The 23,023-nt window shown below is 44.6% G+C and overlaps 1 protein-coding gene across 5 annotated transcripts in view; it reads right to left on the reverse strand.

Annotated features, from left to right (window-relative positions):
* PACS2 (phosphofurin acidic cluster sorting protein 2) overlaps positions 1-23,023 on the reverse strand; it is a 406,668-nt gene that overhangs the window by 66,138 nt on the left and 317,507 nt on the right. For all 5 annotated transcript variants that reach the window (XM_040333364.1, XM_040333363.1, XM_040333367.1 and 2 more), the window contains 2 exons: positions 22,875-22,917; positions 2,173-2,308 (listed from right to left, as the gene is read on the reverse strand). In XM_040333364.1, coding sequence (XP_040189298.1) covers positions 2,173-2,308; positions 22,875-22,917 — 179 coding nt within the window. The remainder of the gene's footprint in view (positions 1-2,172; positions 2,309-22,874; positions 22,918-23,023) is intronic.

Below are 23,023 nucleotides of genomic sequence, written 5' to 3' on the forward strand. Positions count from 1 at the left end.
ACGTCATCGGCGTACGCCGAGAGTTTATGCTCCGTGGGACCCACCTTCAGTCCTTTAATATCGATGTTCGCCCCGAACAGTGCGTAAGAACGGCTCCAGCACCAGGGCAAATAAAATTGGCGAAAAAGGGCATCCCTGCCTCGTGCTATTTCTGATCGAGAATCTAGGGGAGAGAAAGCCACTGACCCTGACCTGAGCACTCGGATCCGAGTACAGGGCCATGATTCAGGCCAACATATGCGTACGCAAACCCAAAGCCTCCATTACAGCGCGTAAGTAGGTCCAGTCCACCCGATCAAAGGCCTTCTCCGCATCGGTGGACAGGATCAGGTAGGGGGGGGGATCAGGAGAAGTACGTGCCCAGTGGATAAGGTGGATTGCCTTGATGGAGTTGTCCCTAGCTTCACGGCCCGTGACAAACCCTGTATGGTCCGGGTGGACGACGAGTGGGATTAGATGTTTAAGTCTAGATGCAAGGATCTTAGCCAGAATTTTTATATCCACATTAAAAAGGAATATAGGCCTATAGCTTTGGGGCAGAGCAGGGTCCTTCCCGTCTTTGGGGATAACCGAGATATGGGCCAAGAGAGCCTGGCTAGGGATTGCGTTGCCATCTGCTATAGAGTTGAAGTAGCTGCACATCGACCCAGACAGCAGGGGCAAGAACATTTTGTAATAAGCCTTGGTAAACCATGAATCTTCTGTTGAATTACACCACAGTCGCCGCAAATATTGCAGGAGACCTACTGGAACCGGCATGGAGCCGAGATTTACCCAGAAAACAGTGAAGTTTGGTGGAGGCAAAATCATGGTCTGGGGTTACATCCAGTATGGGGGTGTGCGAGGGATCTGCAGGGTGGAAGGAAACATCAATAGTCTAAAATACCAAGAAATCTTAGCTACCTCTTATATTCCCAACCATAAAAAGGGCCAAATTTTGCAGCAGGATGGTGCTCCATCGCATACTTCCATCTCCACATCAAAGTTCCTTAAGGCGAAGAAGATCAAGATGCTCCAGGATTGGCCAGCCCAGTCACCAGACATGAACATCATTGAGCATATGTGGTGTAGGATGAAAGAGGAAGCATGGAAGACGAAACCAAAAAATATTGATGAACTCTGGGAGGCATGCAAGACTGTTTTCTTTGCTATTCCTGATGACTTCATCAATAAATTGTATGAATCCTTGCCAAACCGTATGGATGCTGTCCTTCAAGCTCATGGAAGTCATACAAGATATTAAATTTGGATATCACAGCACCACTACTTAATTTGCTAAAATATTTTTGGATTTTCAGTAAAGTTGTTCAATTTCTGTATAGGCGACAAAACTTTTGTCATGCCAAAATTTGACCTGTCTTGATTAAATGATAAATCCTTTTTCAGTGAAACCAATTCATTTCAGTGCATTACACATCATTTGGGAGGGCTTTAGCTTTTCATATGAGCTATTTCTGACACCAATTGATTAATTAAAATTCAGGTTAATAGCAGGAGTTTCTACAAAATAGAGAAGCGACAAGACTTTTGTCAGGGACTGTATATATATTTAAACGTGCTATCACTTTACAGCCTTTCACACCTGCCTAAAATTTTTCACAGTACTGTAGGTCTAATTACTGATAAGAAATAGCGATGAGCTTGAGAACGGATACAAAGCATACGACAGGAAAGACTTATGTCAGCATTGGTGTGATAACATTTATAGTATTTATACCACTGTGCAGTGTTGATTCTTCTACTTCTGAGAATGCCAACATGTACAATGATATTTGGAACATTCTATAACCTAATTTAACACTGCCCTAATTATTATATAACAGAAACCCCCTGCAGTATTAACTTTAATATCTTTATCTAGAACTAATCTATTATGCAGAGTTTTAGATGTGTTCGATACAAGTACCGTAACTGCTAGAAATTTCTAGCAAGGTTTTTTTTTTTTTTTTACTCATGAATTTGTATTGCCATTAAATAAAAGGTAGGTGCCTTTCAAGAGGTGCACAATGGTAGAGGATACATCTATATATCAAACTACAAATCAGATGCCTAGATATACACTTAAATGTATGTAATTTATTGGATTTACCTGCCTTTATATGACCAGCACTGACAAAGCAAATGTGACTTACATAAATGTATCTAGCACTATAAATTTGCTTTGTTTACTACCTGGGTGAAGAAAGCCCAGCTGTAACAGACGGGGATGAAGGTGGTGTTGGTGATGCTTCCTTGATAACTGGTGAAACGGAGGGAGGGGTGGATGAAAGTACAATGGAACTGGATGGTGCAGCATCATCCGAATCTCCTAAAACAAATAAATGATAGCAGCTGTAATACAACACAAACTAATTTGCAGTTTAAAAAGGTCAATATAGAATATACAAATAATGCCCTTGTATCTTGTATTGGGAATCTAGCTATTTTTGGAAAATAAACAGGATGGTTTTGTTGAAGATTATCTATAAAGTCCAAAATGTATTTTTTTACAATATGGCTGTGCAAACTGTTGGCGCTATATAAATCCTGTATAATAATAATAATATTGCAGCACCTTCAGTACCCAAATAAAATGGCATACATTTTGGCATTTGGGAAAAAAATAATATTTCATGGAAAGTTTATATTAATGTCTGTCTAATATGCCTTATGCTGGCCATAGAAAATAAAGATAGCTATGATAAGCTATGACTAAGCGCTAGATATTAGTGCGAAACGCATCAGCTGTGTGTCCTATTTTTGCTGTGGCTTGAAGTGTTTTTATACCGTTTTACCAATAAAAGGCAACAGAGTTTTTTTCGGAGTGCGACTGTCCTAGAATTTTCTTTATTTTCTGCTACATGCATTGCCAGCACCTGTGGTTTCTGAGAGGAGGTTAATCACTAAGCAGACCCACCTCGTGCGGTAACTCCCCTTCCCTTATGCTGGCCATACACAATGCAAATTGCATTTATTTTTCGTATTGTTAGTGTGGTATGTGCGACACGCGATTTTTGTATGACAGCCGAAATTGACTGATCCAACGTGATTTTTTTTCGTCTCTTCATCTAAGAAACAGAACTGTGCATGATCCCCGGGAAGTTCGGAAGGAAAACATACAGAAAAAACACAAATGAATGTTCCACTACAACTATATAATGATATTAATACAGGAAAAACTATAGGCCACAGCAAAGTCTGAAGAGGAGCCAATAAGTCTGCAAGAAAAGTGAAATAAACACAAATGCCTGTGCATGTATAATGGACCTTTCACACCTTCTATGACATGGCATGAAAAATACAAAGAAAGCAGGCAAGAATGACCTACTGCAGTTTTTTTACTATAAAAAATTTGGATTTTTATAACAGCTTACCTGTAAAATCCTTTTCTTGGAGTACATCACGGGACACAGAGCCATAATAATAACTAAATGGGTTATATTCCACCTTCAGGCGATTGAACACTGGCACACCCAAGACAGGAAGTTCCCCTCTATATAAACCCTCCCATACAGAGAGTACCAGAGTTTTTGTAGCAAAGAAATAAGTGTCCCTTGATGTACTCCAAGAAAAGGATTTTACAGGTAAGCGGTTATAAAAATCCTATTTTCTTTTTTGTAAATCACGGGACACAGAGCCATATTAATAAACTAAATGGGATGTCCCAGAGCAATGCCAACTTGAGAGGAGGGAGACACAAATCAAGGCAGACCGCCATCAAACGTGAGGACTTATACTGCTGCCTGCAGCACATTGCGCCAAAAGGCGGCATCCTCATGCCCTCTCACATCCACCTGATAGTGAATGTATGGACCGAGGGCCAAGTTGTGGCCTTGCCGATCTGAGCCATGGAGGCATGGTGATGCACCGCCCATGAAGTACTTACTGCTCTAGTAGAGTGCGCTCTCACATGAAAAGGAGGAACCTTCCTCTTTAAACCATATGCCTGAACAATAACTTGTCGAATCCACTTAGAGATAGTAGATTTCGATGCTGCCTGGACCTTCCTGGGACCTTCTCCAAGTACAAACAAAACATCAGTTTTCCATATCTGAGCCGTTGCTTTCAGACAGACCTTGATTGCTCTCACTACATCAAGGGAGTGCAATCATTTTTTTTTCCGCAGAACGCGGTTCTGGAAAAAAAGAAGGCAGGGCAACATCCTGGTTCAGATGGAACCCTGACACCACTTTAGGCAGAAAGGTTGGGTGAGTACGCAACACTACTCTACTCTCTGTGGATTATTAAATATGGCTCTTTACAAGAAAAAGGTGCCAATTTTGATACCCTTCTAGCGGAGGATATAGCAACCAGAAAAAAACGATTTCCTTTCCAAAAAGACCAAGGGAATGTGACGTATTGGTTTCAAAAGTCTGTCTTTGTAATACAGCCAAGACTAAATTCAAATCCCATGGGCACAAGGGGGATTTAACTAGTGGATTCAAGCCCATCACCCCTTGAATAAAGGCCAGGATCAGGGAATGTGAGGCAAGCGACTTTGGAAAAACACAGATAAGGCCAAAATCTGCACATTGATTCTACCAATGACAGATTTCGGAGGGTGCCAACCATTTGATTCACACCAGGAAACATATGCCTTCCAGGATCTGTAACAAAATGAGCCTGGAGGCCAGCTTTCTAGCATTAACCAGAGTAAAGAAGACTGAACCTGAGAGCCCTTGACTCTTTAAGATGTAGGTTTCAATAGCCAAACCGTCAAATTTAGACTTCATAAGGAAGGATGGAATACTGGACCCTGCGAGAGCAGGTCTGGACGCAGCGGGAGGACCCATGTGTCCCCAACTGCCATTCTCATGATCTCTGTATACCAGGGTCTTCTGGGCCACGCTGGGGCTATGAAGACCACTAGCTTTCTTTCCTCCTTGATCTTGCAAAGAAGTCGCGGCAGAAGCTAAACCGGAGGGAACGCATAGATCAGTGAAAAATGATCCCAAGGGATTACTAATGCATCCGTCCCACATGCAAGGGAGTCCCTTGTCCTTGAAACCAAGCCAACTTCTTGTTGAATCTGGAGGTCAAAAGATCTACGTCCGGGGTACCCCACTTTTGGCATATGTCCAGAAAGATGTCTGGATGGAGGGACCATTCCCCTGGGAACAGCTGCTGGTAGCTTAAATAGTCTGCCTGCAAATTCTCCACTTCTGGAATGAAGACTGCCGATAGGCAGGGTACATGCCTCTCTACCCAAACTAGAATATGGTTCACCTCTGGGCGGCAAGACTTCTGGTGCCCCCTTGGTGATTGGTATAAGCCACTGCTGTGGCATTGTCGGATTGTATTCTGACAGGACAATCTTGTAACTTGTGCATCCAGGCCCTTAGGGCCAAACGTACTGTCTGGATCTCTAGAATATTGATAGGCAAGGTCTTTTCGGCTTCGGATCATTTCCCCTGGACCATAGCCTCTTCTAGGACTGTTCCCCAGCCCAAAAGGCTGGCATTTGTTGTCACAACCTTCCAGGCAACTGGGATGAAGGATTTTCCCTTCTGCAAATTTCTGGTTACTAACCACCAACTGAGGCTCCAGCACACCTCTAGTGCCAGATACATTGCCAAGTCCAAAGCTTGGATCCTTTTGTTCCAAGCAGACAAGATGCCATTTTGCAATGGCCTTGAATGAAACTGGGCATAAGGAACAGCCTCGAATGAGGCTACCATCTTCCCTAATAACCTCATGCAAAGGCGAACAAAAGGATTTTTCTTTGCATACCTGAACCAGGTCCCTTATAGAATTGACCTTTGACTGGGAGAGAAATACACTTTTTTGGGCTGTGTCTTTTTTTTTTTTTTAAACCCACTTCAGACTTCGCCAATAAAGGACTACCCCGACAGAGGACAGGGAGACCTGCTCACGGTATAACCGTCCATAGCGTCTCATTTATGGCTTTGCATCATATGTGGTTATTTCTTCATAAGGATTTTTTTATTTTATTTTTATTATATTTTTCCTCTTTTTGATATTTTTATATATTCTTTTCTGGTGCAAAGGCAACATTTATATTTTTTTCCATGGACATATTATGATCATGGACTCCTTCCCCTCGGGGAAAAATAGGCTTAATATAATTACTAGCCTCTCTTTTTTTCTCTCTCTCTTCTCCCCCCCCCGGATCTGTGTGCCTTATTGCTGTTATTGTCTCTTTTAATTTTCTCACCTATCAATATCTGTCATACCTTTTACAAATTTTTCAGATGATTTAAAAACTTTCCATTTCTCCCACACCTCTCTGGATCTGTCTTCTTCTCCTATCTCCCCTTGAGCGAGGTACTCCATTTCTGCTATATAATCGACCCTCTCTATCCACTCTTTTATTAATGGCCTTTTTGGGTGTAGCCAATTCTTTGGAATTAGGCCCTTAGCTGCATTTAGTAATACCGGGACTAAAGTTATTCCATACTGTTTTTTTGCTTTATTTGTTCCATGAAATAAACAAGTCATTGGATTACGTAAGATCTTTTCCCCTGTTATTTCTTCCGTATATTCTAAAATTTCTTCACAATATTCTTTTATTCTCGGGCAGTCCCACCAAATATGCATTGTTGTACCCTTTTGCTTACAATTCCTCCAGCAGAGGTCTGAGTTGTTTGAATGTATTTTACACATTCTTACTGGGGTCAGGTGCCAGCGTACCATACACTTATAATTGTCTTCAATGGTAGTTATGTCTGAAGCATAGTTATACACTGCACCTATCATTTGTGAGTTATCGATCTTTTTACCCATATCATTTCCCCATTTTTCTACGAATGGTAGTGTCTTCTGGGTCTCAAAGTCTGTTAATATTCCATATACCAATGATATACCATGTATCAATGGCTTATCCATGATACATATCTTTTCTATTGGGTTTAATGTTTTATTATCCCGTATCGGCTGTGGTAAAGTGCTCACAAAGTGTTTCAACTGAAAATACTCCCAATCATTCAAGTGTTGATCACCTTCTACCGTTTTTATGTCCTGTCTTGCTTTTATTTTTCCACGTGTGACAATATCTTTTAATTTTATCCCGCCTAATTTATTTCCCAACCGTGTCCTATTGCCTGGTGAAAAAAAATCTGTGCCTGCTAATGGGATCAATGGGGAGTTATACTCCCATTTTTCCCCGTCTAAATACTGTGTCCCATATTTTAAATACATTCTTTGTTATGCTGTGTATGTCCGTGCCCAATTTCCTAATTTTCGGTGGTATCCAAACATTCTTATTTAATTGTGTCAAACTTAGTGTATCTTCCATCTGTACCCACTTCTTTTTAGTGTATGTGTTTGTCCATTCTACTAACCTTGCTAATATTACGGCATAATAATATCTTTTTATATCCGGGAGCGCCAACCCATCACTTTTTTTTTCATACTCAACAGTGTATAGCTTACTCTAGCCTTTTTGCCTGCCCAAATGTATTTCAGGATTACTGTTTTAATTATTTTAAAAAAGCTTTGTGGTATTCTTATAGGGAGCATTTGGAATTTATAAGTTATTTTCGGTAGTATCATCATTTTAAAAGCGTTGATCCTACCGATCCAGGAGATAGGTTTCCTTGCCAGTCTTTTCAGATCTTGTTTAATTTAATTAATTAAGGGTACAAAATTGGCCAGATAAAGTTTTTCCACTGCGGGTGTGATCTTAATTCCTAGGTATGTTATAGATTCTTTTTCCCATGTAAATGGAAATTCTTTCTGCAATTCTTCCGCTTCTTTTTTGTCTATGCCCAAATTTAGGATTACCGTTTTTATCGGGTTTATTTTAAAATTAGAAAGTTCACCATATCTTTTTTTTCCTTTATAACATTGGGCAGTGCAACTCTAGGTTTGGTCAAATATAGGAGTATGTCGTCTGCGTACGCCGCCACCTTGTGTTCATCGTCGCCCACTCTCACCCCCCCTATATCCGGGTTTTCCCAGATTTTTACTAGTAGTGGTTCCAGTGTTATTACATATAAGAGGGGCGAGAGCGGGCAACCCTGTCTGGTTCCATTTTTCATTTCAAACACCGACGACACACTCCCATTGACCTTCACCCTAGCCGTCGGATGGCAATACAGATTCCCTACCCACTTCATAAATCTTGGTCCCAGACCTATGCTTCGTAAGGTATCCATCATAAACCCCCAGTCGACTCGGTCAAATGCTTTTTCAGCATCTATTGACATGAGTACGACTGGGGGTTTCTTTTTTTTTCTTGCTGTAATATGAGTATTGTCCTTATGCTATTATCTCTCCCTTCCCTGCCTTTTACAAAACCAGCCTGATCAGTATTTATCAGTTCAGGCATTAAACTTGTTATCCTTGTTGCCAGTATTTTTGCATATACCTTTAAATCGGCATTCAGCAATGCTATTGGTTGGTAGTTGGAGCACAAAGTTCCATCTTTTCCTGGTTTGGGAATAATAGAAGTATTGGCAAGAAGCGATTATTTTCTTATTTCTTCTTCCTCTCCTATTCCTATATCCTATGACCAAACTCAGGTACTCCAGCCTTTTCACTGTCTGTAAGGATGATTTCTCTAAGTTGAGAACCCAGCCCAGATGTTCTAGATATTTGACTGTGCTGAGCACACTCTGGTTCAAACACGCCACTGACTGATCTACCAGCAGTAAATCGTCCAGATATGGCGTTAGTGCTATGCCCTTAGGGCCAGGAGCGGGACCAGAACTTTCGTAAATACCCGGGGTGCGGTGGCTAGACCGAAGGGTAGAGCCACAAATTAAAAAGTGGTGTTGTTCTACTGCAAATCGCAGGAACCTTTGGTGAGCGGGAAAAATAGGCACAAGCAGGAAGCATCTTTAATGTCTATTGAAGCTTGTTCTTCCCCTTGTAGGGTGGAAACCACTGAGCGTATTGACTCCATGTGAAAGGAGCGGATGTTCAGAAATTGATTTAGATCCTTAAGATCTAGAATGGGTCTGACATCTCTGTTCGGCTTTGGAGCCGTAAAGAGGTTTGACTAAAACCCTGCACCCTGCTCTTCTGAGGGAATCTCCATGATTACCCCTTGGGATAACAAGTGGTCTAATGCAAGGAATAAGGGCCTTCTTTTTACCGGGTCCTTGGGAACGCTCGATCTTAGAAAACGAGATGGCGGAAGTTCCCGAAATTCCAGCTTGTAACCCAGAGATACTTTAGAGATGACCCATCTGTACTGAATCTCATCCTGCCAAACCCTTGAGAATCGCAGAAGCCTTCCCCCCACTCGATTGAGCGGGGGCACCCATTCATAAGGAGGCCTTGGGGCTCTGTTTTGCAGACTTCTGTTCCCAGGGTTTCTCCTGTCCCTGAGCTTGGCCTTGGGATTTACCTCTTGAACCTGGCTAAGGAGGCCATCGCCACTGCCTGGAGGCTGTTGCCCCCGGTACTGGGGAAAGAGAACACTTAAAAGAAGGAAGTTTATTCTTTCTTTTAACTGTTAATAGGGTAGTTTTACCACTTAAAATCTTTTAGTTGTATTTATCCAAATCCTCTCCAAATAGGCGTTCTCCATGAAAAGGAAAATCAGCCCAGAACTTCTTGCATGGTGCTTCAACTGACCAGTGCTTCAGCCACAGAATCCTGCACATACGTACTAGCAGGAGAGCAAGGCGAGATGCTTGCTGAATAGAATCTTTAATAGCATCCACGGCAAAACATAAGGCCTTGAGTAGGCCTGCTAAAACTTTGGCCCGCTGAGCAAGAACAACTTTGATGACCTGCTTCATTTTGTCCTTTAGGGACTGACACATGGCAATCGCTGCCACCGCAGGCTGAGCTACAGCGCCAGCCATAGCAAAATAATTTTTAAGTGAGAATTCCAAATTTTTCTCCGCTGGATCTCTAAGCACCTGAACATTGTCTACTGGACAGGTTAGACTCTTATTTCACACAAGAGATTGCAGCGCCTACCGCAGGTACGCTCCATCTCTTGGTGAAAAAAGCTTATCTGGATGCTCCCAATCGTGGAAAGTTTTTTAGCAATGGGTAGACTGGGAAAGTATATAAATCCTGCGGGGACCTTAACCACTTTACAACTGCCCTATAGCAAAAGTACGTCTACAGGGCAGTTGCTTAACTCTGGGAGGCCGTTAATTAATGTCCTCCCATAGAATCGGTCCCACGCGCGCACACGGGAACATCCGTGCGCGCCGGGTCCACGGGACCCGTAGCAACACGGATCTCGTTAAACGGCCAATGACATCTGCCATTTACCACGTGATCGCTCCGTCCGATGACGGAGCGATCACAAAATGTAAACAGACAGCAGGGTCATTGCAAGTTCATCACTCTCCTCTCCTCACACCGATCCAGTGTGAGAGGAGAGTGATTTGTGACCCAAACAGTGAGTTTTTTTCTATTGAGCAGTGCCACATCTGTGCCCCAAAGTGCCACATCTGTGCCACCTAACACCAGTGCCACTACAGTCCACACCAGTGCCCATGAGTGCCACACCTGTGCCCATCAGGGTCACACCTGTGCCCATCAGTGCCACCTGCACCCATCAGTACTTATCTGTGCTACATCAGTGCCCATGAGTGCTGCCTGTGCCCACCAGTGCCGCCTGTGCCCACCGGTGCCGCCTGTGCCTACCAGTGCTGCCTGTGCGCTAATCAGTGCTACCAGAGCCACACCAGTGCCACTACAGCCTGTGCACACCAGTGCCACCTGTGCCCATAAGTGCCACCTGTGACCACCAGTGCCACCTGTGTGCTAATCAGTGCCACCAGAGCCACAACAGTGCCATCAAAAATAATTTTTTTTAACAAAATTTACGTTATTTTTTCATTTATAGCGGAAAAAATAAAAACCGCAGAGGTGATCAAATACCACCAAAAGAAAGCTCTATTTGTGTGAAAAAAAGGACGAAAATTTCATATGGATACAGTGTTGTATGACTGAGTGATTGTCATTCAAAATGTGAGAGCACCGAAAGCTGAAAATTGGTCTGGTTATTAAGGGCGTTTAAGTGCCCAGTGGTCAAGTGGTTAAACCCCAAAAGAGGAGGTAGGAATTTCGACCATTTCGGCTGAGGGCAACTTATACATGGTGCGAATGAGCTCTGTAAAAGATTTCACCTGCAACTTCAGAGTCTGTGAGGCTGAAAAAAAGCTCTGACTCCTTTGATTCATCAGATTGCTCCTGTTCCCTGTCCCCTGATGCGGATTCTTCATCATCAGATTGCTTATCCTCTGATTGAGGGTCCGGAGCGGGGAGGGGGACCTACACCGCTTTTTACCACTCTGTGAAGATGCTGTAATTAAAGCAGCTAACCTCCCTTCTAAACCCCTAATGCTGATGCAAAAACATCCTCAGTGACGTATGCAGGGGCTGTGATGTTTGGAGAGGCTGCGATGCCTGACAGGGCTAATGGCTCACCCTGGCCTTCCACCTCAGGTCTTTCAGTGGAGGACGGTACTGTGGAGGCATGACCCAGATCCTCAGTACCTGGTGGCGATGTCTTTGCGCCCCTCTTTTCTGGGCATTTAGGTATGTGCCCAAAGTGCTGAATCCCAGGGTCCAGTCCTCAAAGAGAGAAGTTACAGGCAAAACCTTGTTCTTCCACAAGGCCTGGGTACCATCCATTTTGGCCTTTTTTGGCACTGTGGATGGATCCGGTTACATGGCTTCTAGATCCCACAGGGATCCCTCAGTGGAGCTTCTTCTTAGCACATCTTTAACTGTGACCGACACTGGCGAAAAAGCAGAGGTACTCCCTGTATGGGAGAGTTTATATAGAGGGAAACTTCCTGTCTTGGGTGTGCCAGTATCCAATCACCTGAAGGTGGAATATAACCCATTTAGTTATTATGGCTCTCTGTCCCGTAAGGTAAGAAAAAAATGTTTTTTTTTTGGAAACAAACAGAGGCACCTTCGGTATCTGTTTGGCTGAAGAAGTTGAATGAAATCAATGAGCTGGAAGACATGGTTGCAACTGAGGGGGGTCTTAGAGAGATATTCCTTAAGAAATAGTATTGCTGGCATGACTTTATATACTCTAAGGCAGGGGTCTCAAAGTACCGGCCCGCGGGCCATTTGCGGCCCGGTTTTAAATGGCCCGCAGGCAGGGCGGGTGCTGCGGAAGTGTAGATCGAGGTGCATGAAGAGTAGCGCAGGAAGCGTCTGTCATAAGTTCACTTGTCTCTCATGTCACACTGCTACTCCCCGGCGGCCCCTCCTCTCTTCTCGTCCATCCCCATTTGCTTGTGACATCATCTGAGATGGACGAGAAGAGAGGGGGGGCTGCCGGGGAGTAGCAGCGTGACATGAGAGACAAGTGAACTTATGACAGACGCTTCCTGCGCTACTCTGCCTTTGAAGAAAACAACAAGTAAATGCTGACCTGTGCCCTGGTGTGCTCTGATGTGCCCTGATGTGCTCTCATGTGTCCTGATGTGCTTTCATGTGCCCTGATGTGCTTTCATGTGCCCTGATTGTGCACTAATGTGCTCTCATGTGCCCTGATGTGCTCTCATGTGCCCTGATGTGCTCTCATGTGCCCTGATGTGCTCTCATGTGCCCTGATTGTGCCCTAATGTGCTCTCATGTGCCCTGATGTGCTCTCATGTGCCCTGATGTGCTCCCATGTGCCCTGATGTGCTCTCATGTGCCCTGATGTGCTCTCATGTGCCCTGATTGTGCCCTCATGTGCCCTGATGTGCTCTCATGTGCCCTGATGTGCTCTCATGTGCCCTATGTACCCTCATGTGCATCATGTACCCTGATGTGCTGGGCTCTGTACATCAGGGTACCCTGTGCCCTGATGTGCCATGTGCCCTGTCCTGATGTGCTGTGCCCCATGTGCCCTGATGTGCCCTCATGTGCCCCAGGTTCCCTGATTGTGCCCTGATGTGCCCCATGTGCCCTGGTGTGCTTGTATTGCCCCATGTGCCCTGATATGCCCCATGTGCTCTGAGTGTGCCCTGATGTGGCCCATGTACCCTGACGTGCCACGAGGCTCATGAGAGCACATCAGGGCACAATCAGGGAACATGGGGCACACCAGGGAACATGGGGCACACCAGGGAACATGGGGCACACCAGGGAACATGGGGCACATGAGAGCACATCAGGGCACAGCACATCAGGACATGGCACATCAGGGTACAGGACATGGCACATCAGGGCACAGCACATCAGGACAGGGCACATGGCACATCAGGGTACAGGGCACATGAAACAGCACATCAGGGTACAAAGCCCAGCACATCAGGGCACATGGCACATCAGGGTACAGGGCACATGAAACAGCACATCAGGGTACAAAGCCCAGCACATCAGGGTACATGGGGTACCCTGATGTGCTGGGCTTTGTACCCTGATATGCTGTTTCATGTGCCCTGTACCCTGATGTGCCATGTGCCCTGTCCTGATGTGCCATGTCCTGTACCCTGATGTGCCATGTGCCCTGTCCTGATGTGCTGTGCCCTGATGTGCTCTCATGTGCCCCATGTTCCCTGGTGTGCCCCATGTTCCCTGATTGTGCCCTGATATGCTCTCATGTGCCCTGATATGCTCTCATGTGCCCTGGTGTGCTCGTATGTGCCCCATGTGCCCTGATGTGCTGATTGTGCCCCATGTACCCTGATGTGCCATGTGCCCCATGTACTCTGATGTGCCCCATGTACCCTGATGTGCTGGGCTTTGTACCCTGATGTGCTGTTTCATGTGCCCTGTACCGATGTGCTGTGCCCTGATGTGCCATGTCCTGCACTGTGCCATGTGCCCTCTCCTGATATGCCCTGCCCTGATGTGCCAAGCACCCTGATGTGGCCTGTTGTGCTGTACCCCTATGTGCTGTGCTCTGATGTGCCCGGTACCCTGATGTGCTGGGCTTTGTACCCTGATGTGCTGGGCTTTGTACCCTGATGTGTGCTGTGCACTCATGTGTGCTGTGCCCTGTACCCTGATGGTGAGTGGTCAGTGTGTAGTGTAGTGGTCAGTGTGCAGTGTAGTAGTCAGGGTTAATAATGTGTTCGCTGACACCAGTACTGTTTTTGAAGTTTGAAAGTTTGCATGCGGCCCAACATGGGATATGGAAACTTGTCTTGTGGCCCTCAGGTAATTTGAGTTTGAGACCCCTGCTCTAAGGAGTATGGGCCAGATCCACAAAAGAGATACTCCGACTTAACTGCTGTTCAGTCTGTGTGTAACTTTGGAAACGATCCTCAAAAGGCTTTTTCCAAAGTTAGGCAGAAGATCCGGCATGTGTAATTGAATTACACTGCCGAATCTTAGGATGCAGTACCGCATCCGCCGCTGGGGGCATTTCGAGTCGAAATGCCGTTTCTAGTATGCAAATTAGCACTTAAGGCGATCCACAAAGCTTTCCAGCTTCCTTTTTGTGCCGTAAGTGTTATTTTGCAAGTGTAAAATTAGGGCTGGTTCTACAAAGTGTAAACTAGTCACACCATGTAAAAGCCCATTCCAGCGACGGCATTTGGTATGCTTTCCCGAGGGAGAACTCCACGGCAATTTGTAAAAACAAAACCGGCATGGGTTCCCCCCCAGGAGCATACCAGGCCCTTAGGTCTGGTATGGGTTGTAAGGGGACCCCCCCTACGCCGAAAAATTGACGTAGGGGGTCCCCCTACAATCCATACCAGACCCGTATCCAAAGCACGCTACCCGGCCGGCCAGGAAAGGAGTGGGGACGAGCGAGCGCCCCCCCCCCCCCTCCTGAGCCGTGCCAGGCCGCGTGCCCTCAACATGATGGAAGCGCGCCTTGCATCCCATTTATATAGGCATCACCGTCCCATCATGCTCCGGCAGGTACCCACGTGGTGGGTGCCTACGTGCACCCACCACGTGGGTACCTACCGGAGCATGATGGGACGGTGATGCCTATATAAATGGGATGCAAGGCGCGCTTCCATCATTACAGCGACAACAGGCGACGAGGCAACATCGGAAGAAAGGAAGAGAAGACCCTGACGCCACAGAAGACCGCGCTGGCTGCCTGTTTGAAATCGAGCTAACACACAAACATAGCAGGCAGCCAGCGCTGAAGAAGAAGGCACCGGAGAGCTGCAGAAGAACCGGGGTTCGCCGAGTCAAGAGCGGAAGAGGGGAGAAGATGGAAGAAGCCCCCCGGAGTCCGGAGAAGCCCCCCCCCGGAGAGCGGAGAAGACCCTCGGAGAGCGGAAGACCCCCGGAGAGTGGAAGACCCCCGGAGAGCGGAAGACCCCCGGAGAGCGGAAGACCCCCGGAGAGTGGAAGAAGAAGCCCCCCCTGCTAATTGAGCTAATAACGAAGACAGGGGGGTGCCTCCGGAGCAGAATAATAAAATATTTTAAAAAGCCTTGTGTTGTGTGTTTACTAACTAACTTTTTGCCTACAGGTGAATGGATAGGGGTACGATGTACCCCATATCCATTCACTCAGAGTGGGGGGCCGGTATCTGGGGGCCCCCTTATTTGAGGGGACTCCCAGATTCCGATAAGCCTCCGCCCGCAGACCCCGACAACCAATGGCAAGGGTTGTCGGGAAGAGGTCCTGTCCTCATCAACATGGGGACAGGGTGCTCTGGGGTGGGGGGGCCCGCAGTGCGCCCCCCTGCCCCAGAGCACCCAACCCCCCCCATGTTGAGGGCACGCGGCCTGGCACGGCTCAGGGGGGGGGCGCTCGCTCGTCCCCACTCCTTTCCTGGCCGGCCGGGTAGCGTGCTTTGGATACGGGTCTGGTATGGATTGTAGGGGGACCCCCTACGTCAATTTTTTGGCGTGGGGGGGTCTCCTTACAACCCATGCCAGACCTAAGGGCCTGGTATGCTCCTGGGGGGGGAACCCATGCCGGTTTTTTCTTTGAAAATTGGCATGGAGTTCTCCCTCAGGAATGCATGCCGCTGTCATTTTTTTTTTTCCCCGACGCAACTTTAAGCCGTCGCGATCCTCAAAACTCGGCGTAACGTAACTTCGCGCATGCGCAGTACGGCCGGCGCGGGAGCGCGCCTCATTTAAATGGGACTCGCCCCATTTGAATAGGAACGCCTTGCGCCGGCGGAATTTTAGTTACACAGCCTGAAATTTCTAGATAAGTGCTTTGTGGATCAGGCACTTAGGTAGAAACTTTAAGGCAGTGTAACTTAAATGGGATTTTTTAAGTTACGCCAGGTTTTTGTGGATCTGGCCCTATGTGTCTATGGTATGCTAGCTCTGGCCCTATACCCTGGCATCAATGGGGGGTGGGGGAGTGAAGATATAATGTTTCTCCTGCCCATTCATCCTCCCTGTACTTTCCCACTTCTCCCTCCCCCTCCCCTCCCCCTCCCCTTTTTTTCTTTGCATCTTACATCCAATTCCACTTTTCTTGTGTTTCTTTCCTTTCTACTCTGTTCTCTGTGTTCTATACCTTAAAAAAGAAAAGCAGGGTACAGAGACCCCTACAATTCTCTTGGGTTCTTATGTTTTCTTCCTTTAATTATTATTATACAGGATTTATATAGCACCAACAGTTGGTGCAGCGCTTAACAAATGAAGGCAGACATTAAGGTTACATTACAATTTGGTACAAGAGGAATCAGAGGGCCCTGCTCATTAGAGCTTACAAACTAAAAAGGCAAAGTCAATTGATACAAAATGTAATAGCTGTGGGGAATGAGCTGATGGAGAAAGTAAAAAATGTTAGTTAGAAGCAGGATAGGCTTCTTTAAAGAGTAGGGTTTTCATGGATCGTCTAAAGATGGACAGATTAGGGGACAGTAGGACAGATTGGGGTAGGGAGTTCCAAAGGATGGGAGAAGCTCTGGAGAAATGCTGGAGGCGAGTATGGGAGGAGGTGACAAGGGAGCTAGAGAGCAGGAGATCTTGGGAGGACCAAAGAGAGCAGCTTGGTTGATATTTTGAGACTAGGTTAGTCAGGTAGCTAGGGGCAGAGTTATGGATGGCTTTGTAAATTATTGTTAGCACTTTGAATTTTATTCGTTGGGTGAGTGGAAGCCAGTGGAGAAATTGGCAGAGAGTGGTGTAGGACACTGAATGGTTGGTAAGGTGGATGAGTCTTGCAGCGGCATTCATTATGAACTGAAGGGGGATAGTCTATGTAAAGGTAATCCAATAAGAAGGGAGTTGCAGTAGTCGAGGTGAGATAACCAGGGAGTGAATTAGAAGCTTGGTGGTGTCAGTTAAAAAGGGGCGTATTCTAGAAATGTTATGGAGGCTAATGCGGAATGATTTGGACAGGGATTGGATGTGGGCCTTAAAGGACAGTTCAGAGTCTAAGGTTACCCCTAGCACCTTGGCATGTGGGGATGGACTGATAGATGTGTCGTTGATCTTGATAGAGAAGTCAGGGGAAGGGGAGGAAATATTAAGAGCTCAGTTTTAGATAGATTCAGTTTGAGGAAGTGGTGTGACATCCAGGTTGATATGTCTGTTAGTAAATCAGTGACGCGTGAGGAGACTGATGCAGTGAGCTGAGGCGCAGAGAGATAAATTTGGGTGTCATCGGCATATAAATGGTAGCAGAAGCCATGGGAGGCTGACCCAGGGAGGACCTGTAGATTGAGAATAGTAGAGGTCCAAAGACAGAACATTGGGGGACCCCAACGGTAAGAGGAGTTGGAGAAGATGAAGTGGAGTTGTAAATGACACCGAAGGTGCGGTAAATTAGGTAAAGTTTGAACCAACAGAGAGCGCAGACATGGAGACCAAGCAAATTTCGTTTTTTGAGGAAGGAGGGGTGGTCAACTGTATCAAAGGCAGCGGAAAGGTCCAAGAGCAAGAGTACGGAATAATGACCATTGGTTTTGTCTGTTAGTAAGTCGTTTGTGAGTTTTAGAAGGGTAGATTCTGCGGAGTGCTGTGGACGAAATCCAGACTGAAGGGGATCAAAAAGGTTATTCTCAATGAGATGGTCGCTCAGTCGGTTGTAGACTAAACGTTCAAGGATGCAAAAGAGAGTAATGAGATAGATCTTAGGTTAAGATTGGTGGGGTCCAGTGAGGCTTTTTTTGGTCTGAGAGTGACAAGCACAATTTTTTTAGAGGTTGAGGAAGATGCCAGTAGAGAGGGAGAGGTTGAGGATATGAGTTAAAGAGTGTAGGATAGAGCCAGAGGGTAACCATAGTATTTGAGAAAGAACAGGGTCCAGGGGGCAGGAGGTTAGGTGGGCGTTAGAAAAAAGTTTAGTGACTTCCTCTATAGTACATGGGTTAAAAGAGGGAAGTATTGACTGTGCAGGAGAACAAGGAGTGTAAAGTGAGGGAGATATCTGTAGGGTGGAGATGTCAAGATGAATTGTCTCAATCTTATTTTTGAAGTGATTAGCAAACGCCTGGGGAGTGAGTAAGTTAGTGGGTGGAGGTAATGCTGGACAAAGTAGAGCGGTAAAAAGAAAAGAGTTGACGGGAACTGCATGAGAGGGTGTTAATGAGAGTGATAAGGTAGGTCTGTTTGGCAGTGTGGAGGCAGGAATGATTTTGGAGGGCAGATTTATATTAGCTAAAATCTTGCTGTGTCTTACGCCACAGATGCTCAAGAGCGCGGTTATGTTTTTTGAGGCTTCTGGTCTTGTCTGCTGCCAGGGTTGTAGCAGTTGGGGCCTGATTATGTGAGTAGTGAGGGGGGCCAAGGTATCCAGGGTGGATGACAATGAACTGTTGTAGACAGAAGTGTCCAGGTTGGGGCAGAACAAGGATGAGATTTTGTTGTAGAGATAATCTGTAGCAGAAAAAAATAAGAGAAGGATTGAGATGGCAAAGGTTTCTATGGGTAATAGTTTGGTAGTTGGAAGGCAAGAAGGAGGAAGATCAGGAGAGAGTAAAACTAAAAAGGTGGTGATCACAGAGAGGAAAAGGAATGTTGAAGAGTTTGTGCGGAGTGCATTGGTAGGAGAATATGAGGTCAAGGTAGTTGCTATCAGAGTGAATAGAAGCGTGTGTCCATTGTTTTAGGTCAAAAGACTCAGCATGGGAGGGGGCAATTACTTTTTCATATAGGGCCAGGCAGGTTTGAACAGCTTTTTTCCTTTAATAAATGAAATAATAATTTAAAAACTGCATCTTCCAATCCTATTTCATTTGCTCAAAAATGACCTAGAGGATAGGTAAACAGTTCAATCTCTGTATTTGCAGACTATACTAAACAAAGCAAACTTCTCCCCAGGATGTGGAAACCTTGCAAAAAGATCTGAACAAATTAATAGGGTGGGCAACCACATGGCAAATGAGTTTTAATGTAGAAAAATATAAAATAATGCATATGGGTGGCAAAAATATGAACGCAATCTATACACTGGGGGGAGCACCTCTGGGGGAAACTAGGATGGAAAAGGACCTGGGGGTCCTAATAGATGATAGGCTCAGCAATGGCATGCAATGCCAAGTTGCTGCTAACAAAGAAAACAGAATATTGACATGCAGTAAAAAGGGGATTAACTCCAGAAATAAAATGTTAATTCTTCAGCTCTACAAGACTCTGGTCCAGCCGCACCTAGAGTATGCTGTTCAGTTCTGGGCACCAGTCCTCAGGAAGAATGTACAGGAAATGGAGCGAGTACAAAGAAGGGCAACAAAGCTACTAAAGGGTCTTGAGGAAATTAGTTATGAGGTAAGGTTGCAAGCACTAAACGTATTCTCTCTGGAGAAGAGACGCTTGAGAGGTGATACAATTTCAATTTACAAATACCGTACTGGTGACAAAATAGGGATACAACTTTTTTTGCGGAAGTGAGTTTAACAAGACACATTAAAATTATAAAAAAAGAGGTTTAACCTTAAACTACGTAGAGGGTTCTTTACTGTAAGACCGGCAAGTATGTGGAATTCCCTTCCACGGGTGGTGGTCTCAGCGGGGAGCATCAATAGTTAAAAAAATTAGATAAGCACCTGAATGACCACAACAACAGGGATTTACAATGTAATACTGACATATAATCAAACACATAGGTTGGACTTGATGGACTTGTCTTTTTTCAACCTCACCTGCTATTTAACTATGCTACATCTTGGATTTACCCAGGTTATCTTTGTGTAATATTAAAATTAGTTGATGATCCGAATAATTGTGGGAGAAAGTGGGAGAAATATGCAAAAAAATCAGGAAGGGGGCAAATACTTTTTCACACAACTGTATACAAGGTGTGGGGTGGAGAAGATGGGTGGAGGAGAGAGAATTTAAGGAGAGAGGATGCAACTTTGAGAATGAAAAGCGTATGATACAGAGTGGTGAGATTGAGAGGCAGCCTGGATAAGAGATGATCAAGTTCTATGAGGAATCAGGTCACCTGTAGTCTGTTTAGTGTTCTGCAGTAGTCTATTGTGGATTTTCGCTTTGTGCATTCGCTGAAGTGCTGAGCCGAAGTGTAATACTTAATCCAATATGAATACTTTATACAAGATGATGATTGCTAATGCAATCCCTGCCTGTGTAAACCCCTGGCTGTGCATCCCCTTGAGAAGGCCTACATTTATACTGAGTTGGGTGGGGATATTACCAATTAATTAGTCGGGATTGCATAGGAGGAACACATGGCTAACACACCAAAGGCAGACTACAAGACACAGCAAGAGAGCAGCAGGGCACAATAATAAAGATAAGAACAGCTCATAATTTAGGTATAGACAATAAGAAAACAAAATAAACCTCACAGTGATATGGACAGAGGTAAAGAATTTGAAGGCAGCAAAGCACATTTAAAACAATGAATCAGTTGTAGTGGAGTTAAAGGTGAAATTTGAGGGCAGCAATTGATTCAATTTACCTGCATCTTTTTTGTTATGTTGTTGACCCTATTTGCGTCCCAGGTGAAGCAGTCTTGATTACTACAGCATTGTAAGGTTATTTTGTTGTACCCCTTGTGATACATGCAAACATTAATGCATGATATCTTCGTCTGTCTTTTGATAAATAAAGAATTGACAGAAAAATGCTAACTCATAATGGCAAGCAGATGCAGAGAGCACATGAATGTATATATCACAAGATATCTGGCATGAAAAACGTATTTTTTTTTCTGTACTTCTGAGCAGACAACACTTCAAATCGTAAATTTAACGAAACAGAAGAGAGTAAATAAGTAAAACACATTTCCATACACTTTAAAGCCAGAATGGACACCATAACAATAGCTAAAACAGTAACCCTTTAGTCCTCTACTTCATATACATAAATGTGCACAAATTGCCAAACCAAATGTAAATCTTTATGGGAATACAGGGAGTGCAGAATTATTAGGCAAGTTGTATTTTTGAGGATTAATTTTATTATTGAACAACCACCATGTTCTCAATGAACCCAAAAAACTCAATATCAAAGCTGAATATTTTTGGAAGTAGTTTTTAGTTTGTTTTTAGTTTTAGCTATTTTAGGGGGATATCTGTGTGTGCAGGTGACTATTACTGTGCATAATTATTAGGCAACTTAACAAAAAACAAATATATACCCATTTCAATTATTTATTTTTACCAGTGAAACCAATATAACATCTCAACATTCACAAATATACATTTCTGACATTCAAAAACAAAACAAAACAAAAACAAATAAGTGACCAATATAGCCACCTTTCTTTGCAAGGACACTCAAAAGCCTGCCATCCATGGATTCTGTCATTGTTTTGATCTGTTCACCATCAACATTGCGTGCAGCAGCAACTGCAGCCTCCCAGACACTGTTCAGAGAGGTGTACTGTTTTCCCTCCTTGTAAATCTCACATTTGATGATGGACCACAGGTTCTCAATGGGGTTCAGATCAGGTGAACAAGGAGGCCATGTCATTAGTTTTTCTTCTTTTATACCCTTTCTTGCCAGCCATGCTGTGGAGTACTTGGACGCGTGTGATGGAGCATTGTCCTGCATGAAAATCATGTTTTTCTTGAAGGATGCAGACTTCTTCCTGTACCACTGCTTGAAGAAGGTGTCTTCCAGAAACTGGCAGTAGGACTGGGAGTTGAGCTTGACTCCATCCTCAACCCGAAAAGGCCCCACAAGCTCATCTTTGATGATACCAGCCCAAACCAGTACTCCACCTCCACCTTGCTGGCGTCTGAGTCAGACTGGAGCTCTCTGCCCTTTACCAATCCAGCCACGGGCCCATCCATCTGGCCCATCAAGACTCACTCTCATTTCATCAGTCCATAAAACCTTAGAAAAATCAGTCTTGAGATATTTCTTGGCCCAGTCTTGACGTTTCAGCTTGTGTGTCTTGTTCAGTGGTGGTCGTCTTTCAGCCTTTCTTACCTTGGCCATGTCTCTGAGTATTGCACACCTTGTGCTTTTGGGCACTCCAGTGATGTTGCAGCTCTGAAATATGGCCAAACTGGTGGCAAGTGGCATCTTGGCAGCTGCACGCTTGACTTTTCTCAGTTCATGGGCAGTTATTTTGCGCCTTGGTTTTTCCACACGCTTCTTGCGACCCTGTTGACTATTTTGAATGAAACGCTTGATTGTTCGATGATCACGCTTCAGAAGCTTTGCAATTTTAAGAGTGCTGCATCCCTCTGCAAGATATCTCACTATTTTTTACTTTTCTGAGCCTGTCAAGTCCTTCTTTTGACCCATTTTGCCAAAGGAAAAGAAGTTGCCTAATAATTATGCACACCTGATATAGGGTGTTGATGTCATTAGACCACACCCCTTCTCGTTACAGAGATGCACATCACCTAATATGCTTAATTGGTAGTAGGCTTTCGAGCCTATACAGCTTGGAGTAAGACAACATGCATAAAGAGGATGATGTGGTCAAAATACTCATTTGCCTAATAATTCTGCACTCCCTGTATGTATGATGACAATTTTGCTTGGGGGAGCTAATATGCACTTTTATTAGGTGGCCTCCAATATGAGTAAAAATAGGTGATCATTGAAAGCAAATGCTTAGAACCCAATATGACAAGCTTGTGTCACAAAGAATGATTAAATAAAGAAAGCCTTGCCAGTTTAGTATAAGAAAACAAAGGAATATGGCAAACCAACCTGAAGTTGCTGAGGACTGTTCAACAATGCCAACCTTTACAACCTTTGAAAAAGGAAAAAAAATCAATACCATTAAAAATGTTTTTAAATTAAACATTCAAAGTAGTTACTCTCACAGTATTTTTTGGGACACATAAATATACTGGTAG

This window comes from Rana temporaria, chromosome 13 (assembly GCF_905171775.1).
Source record: "Rana temporaria chromosome 13, aRanTem1.1, whole genome shotgun sequence".
NCBI lineage: Eukaryota > Metazoa > Chordata > Amphibia > Anura > Ranidae > Rana > Rana temporaria.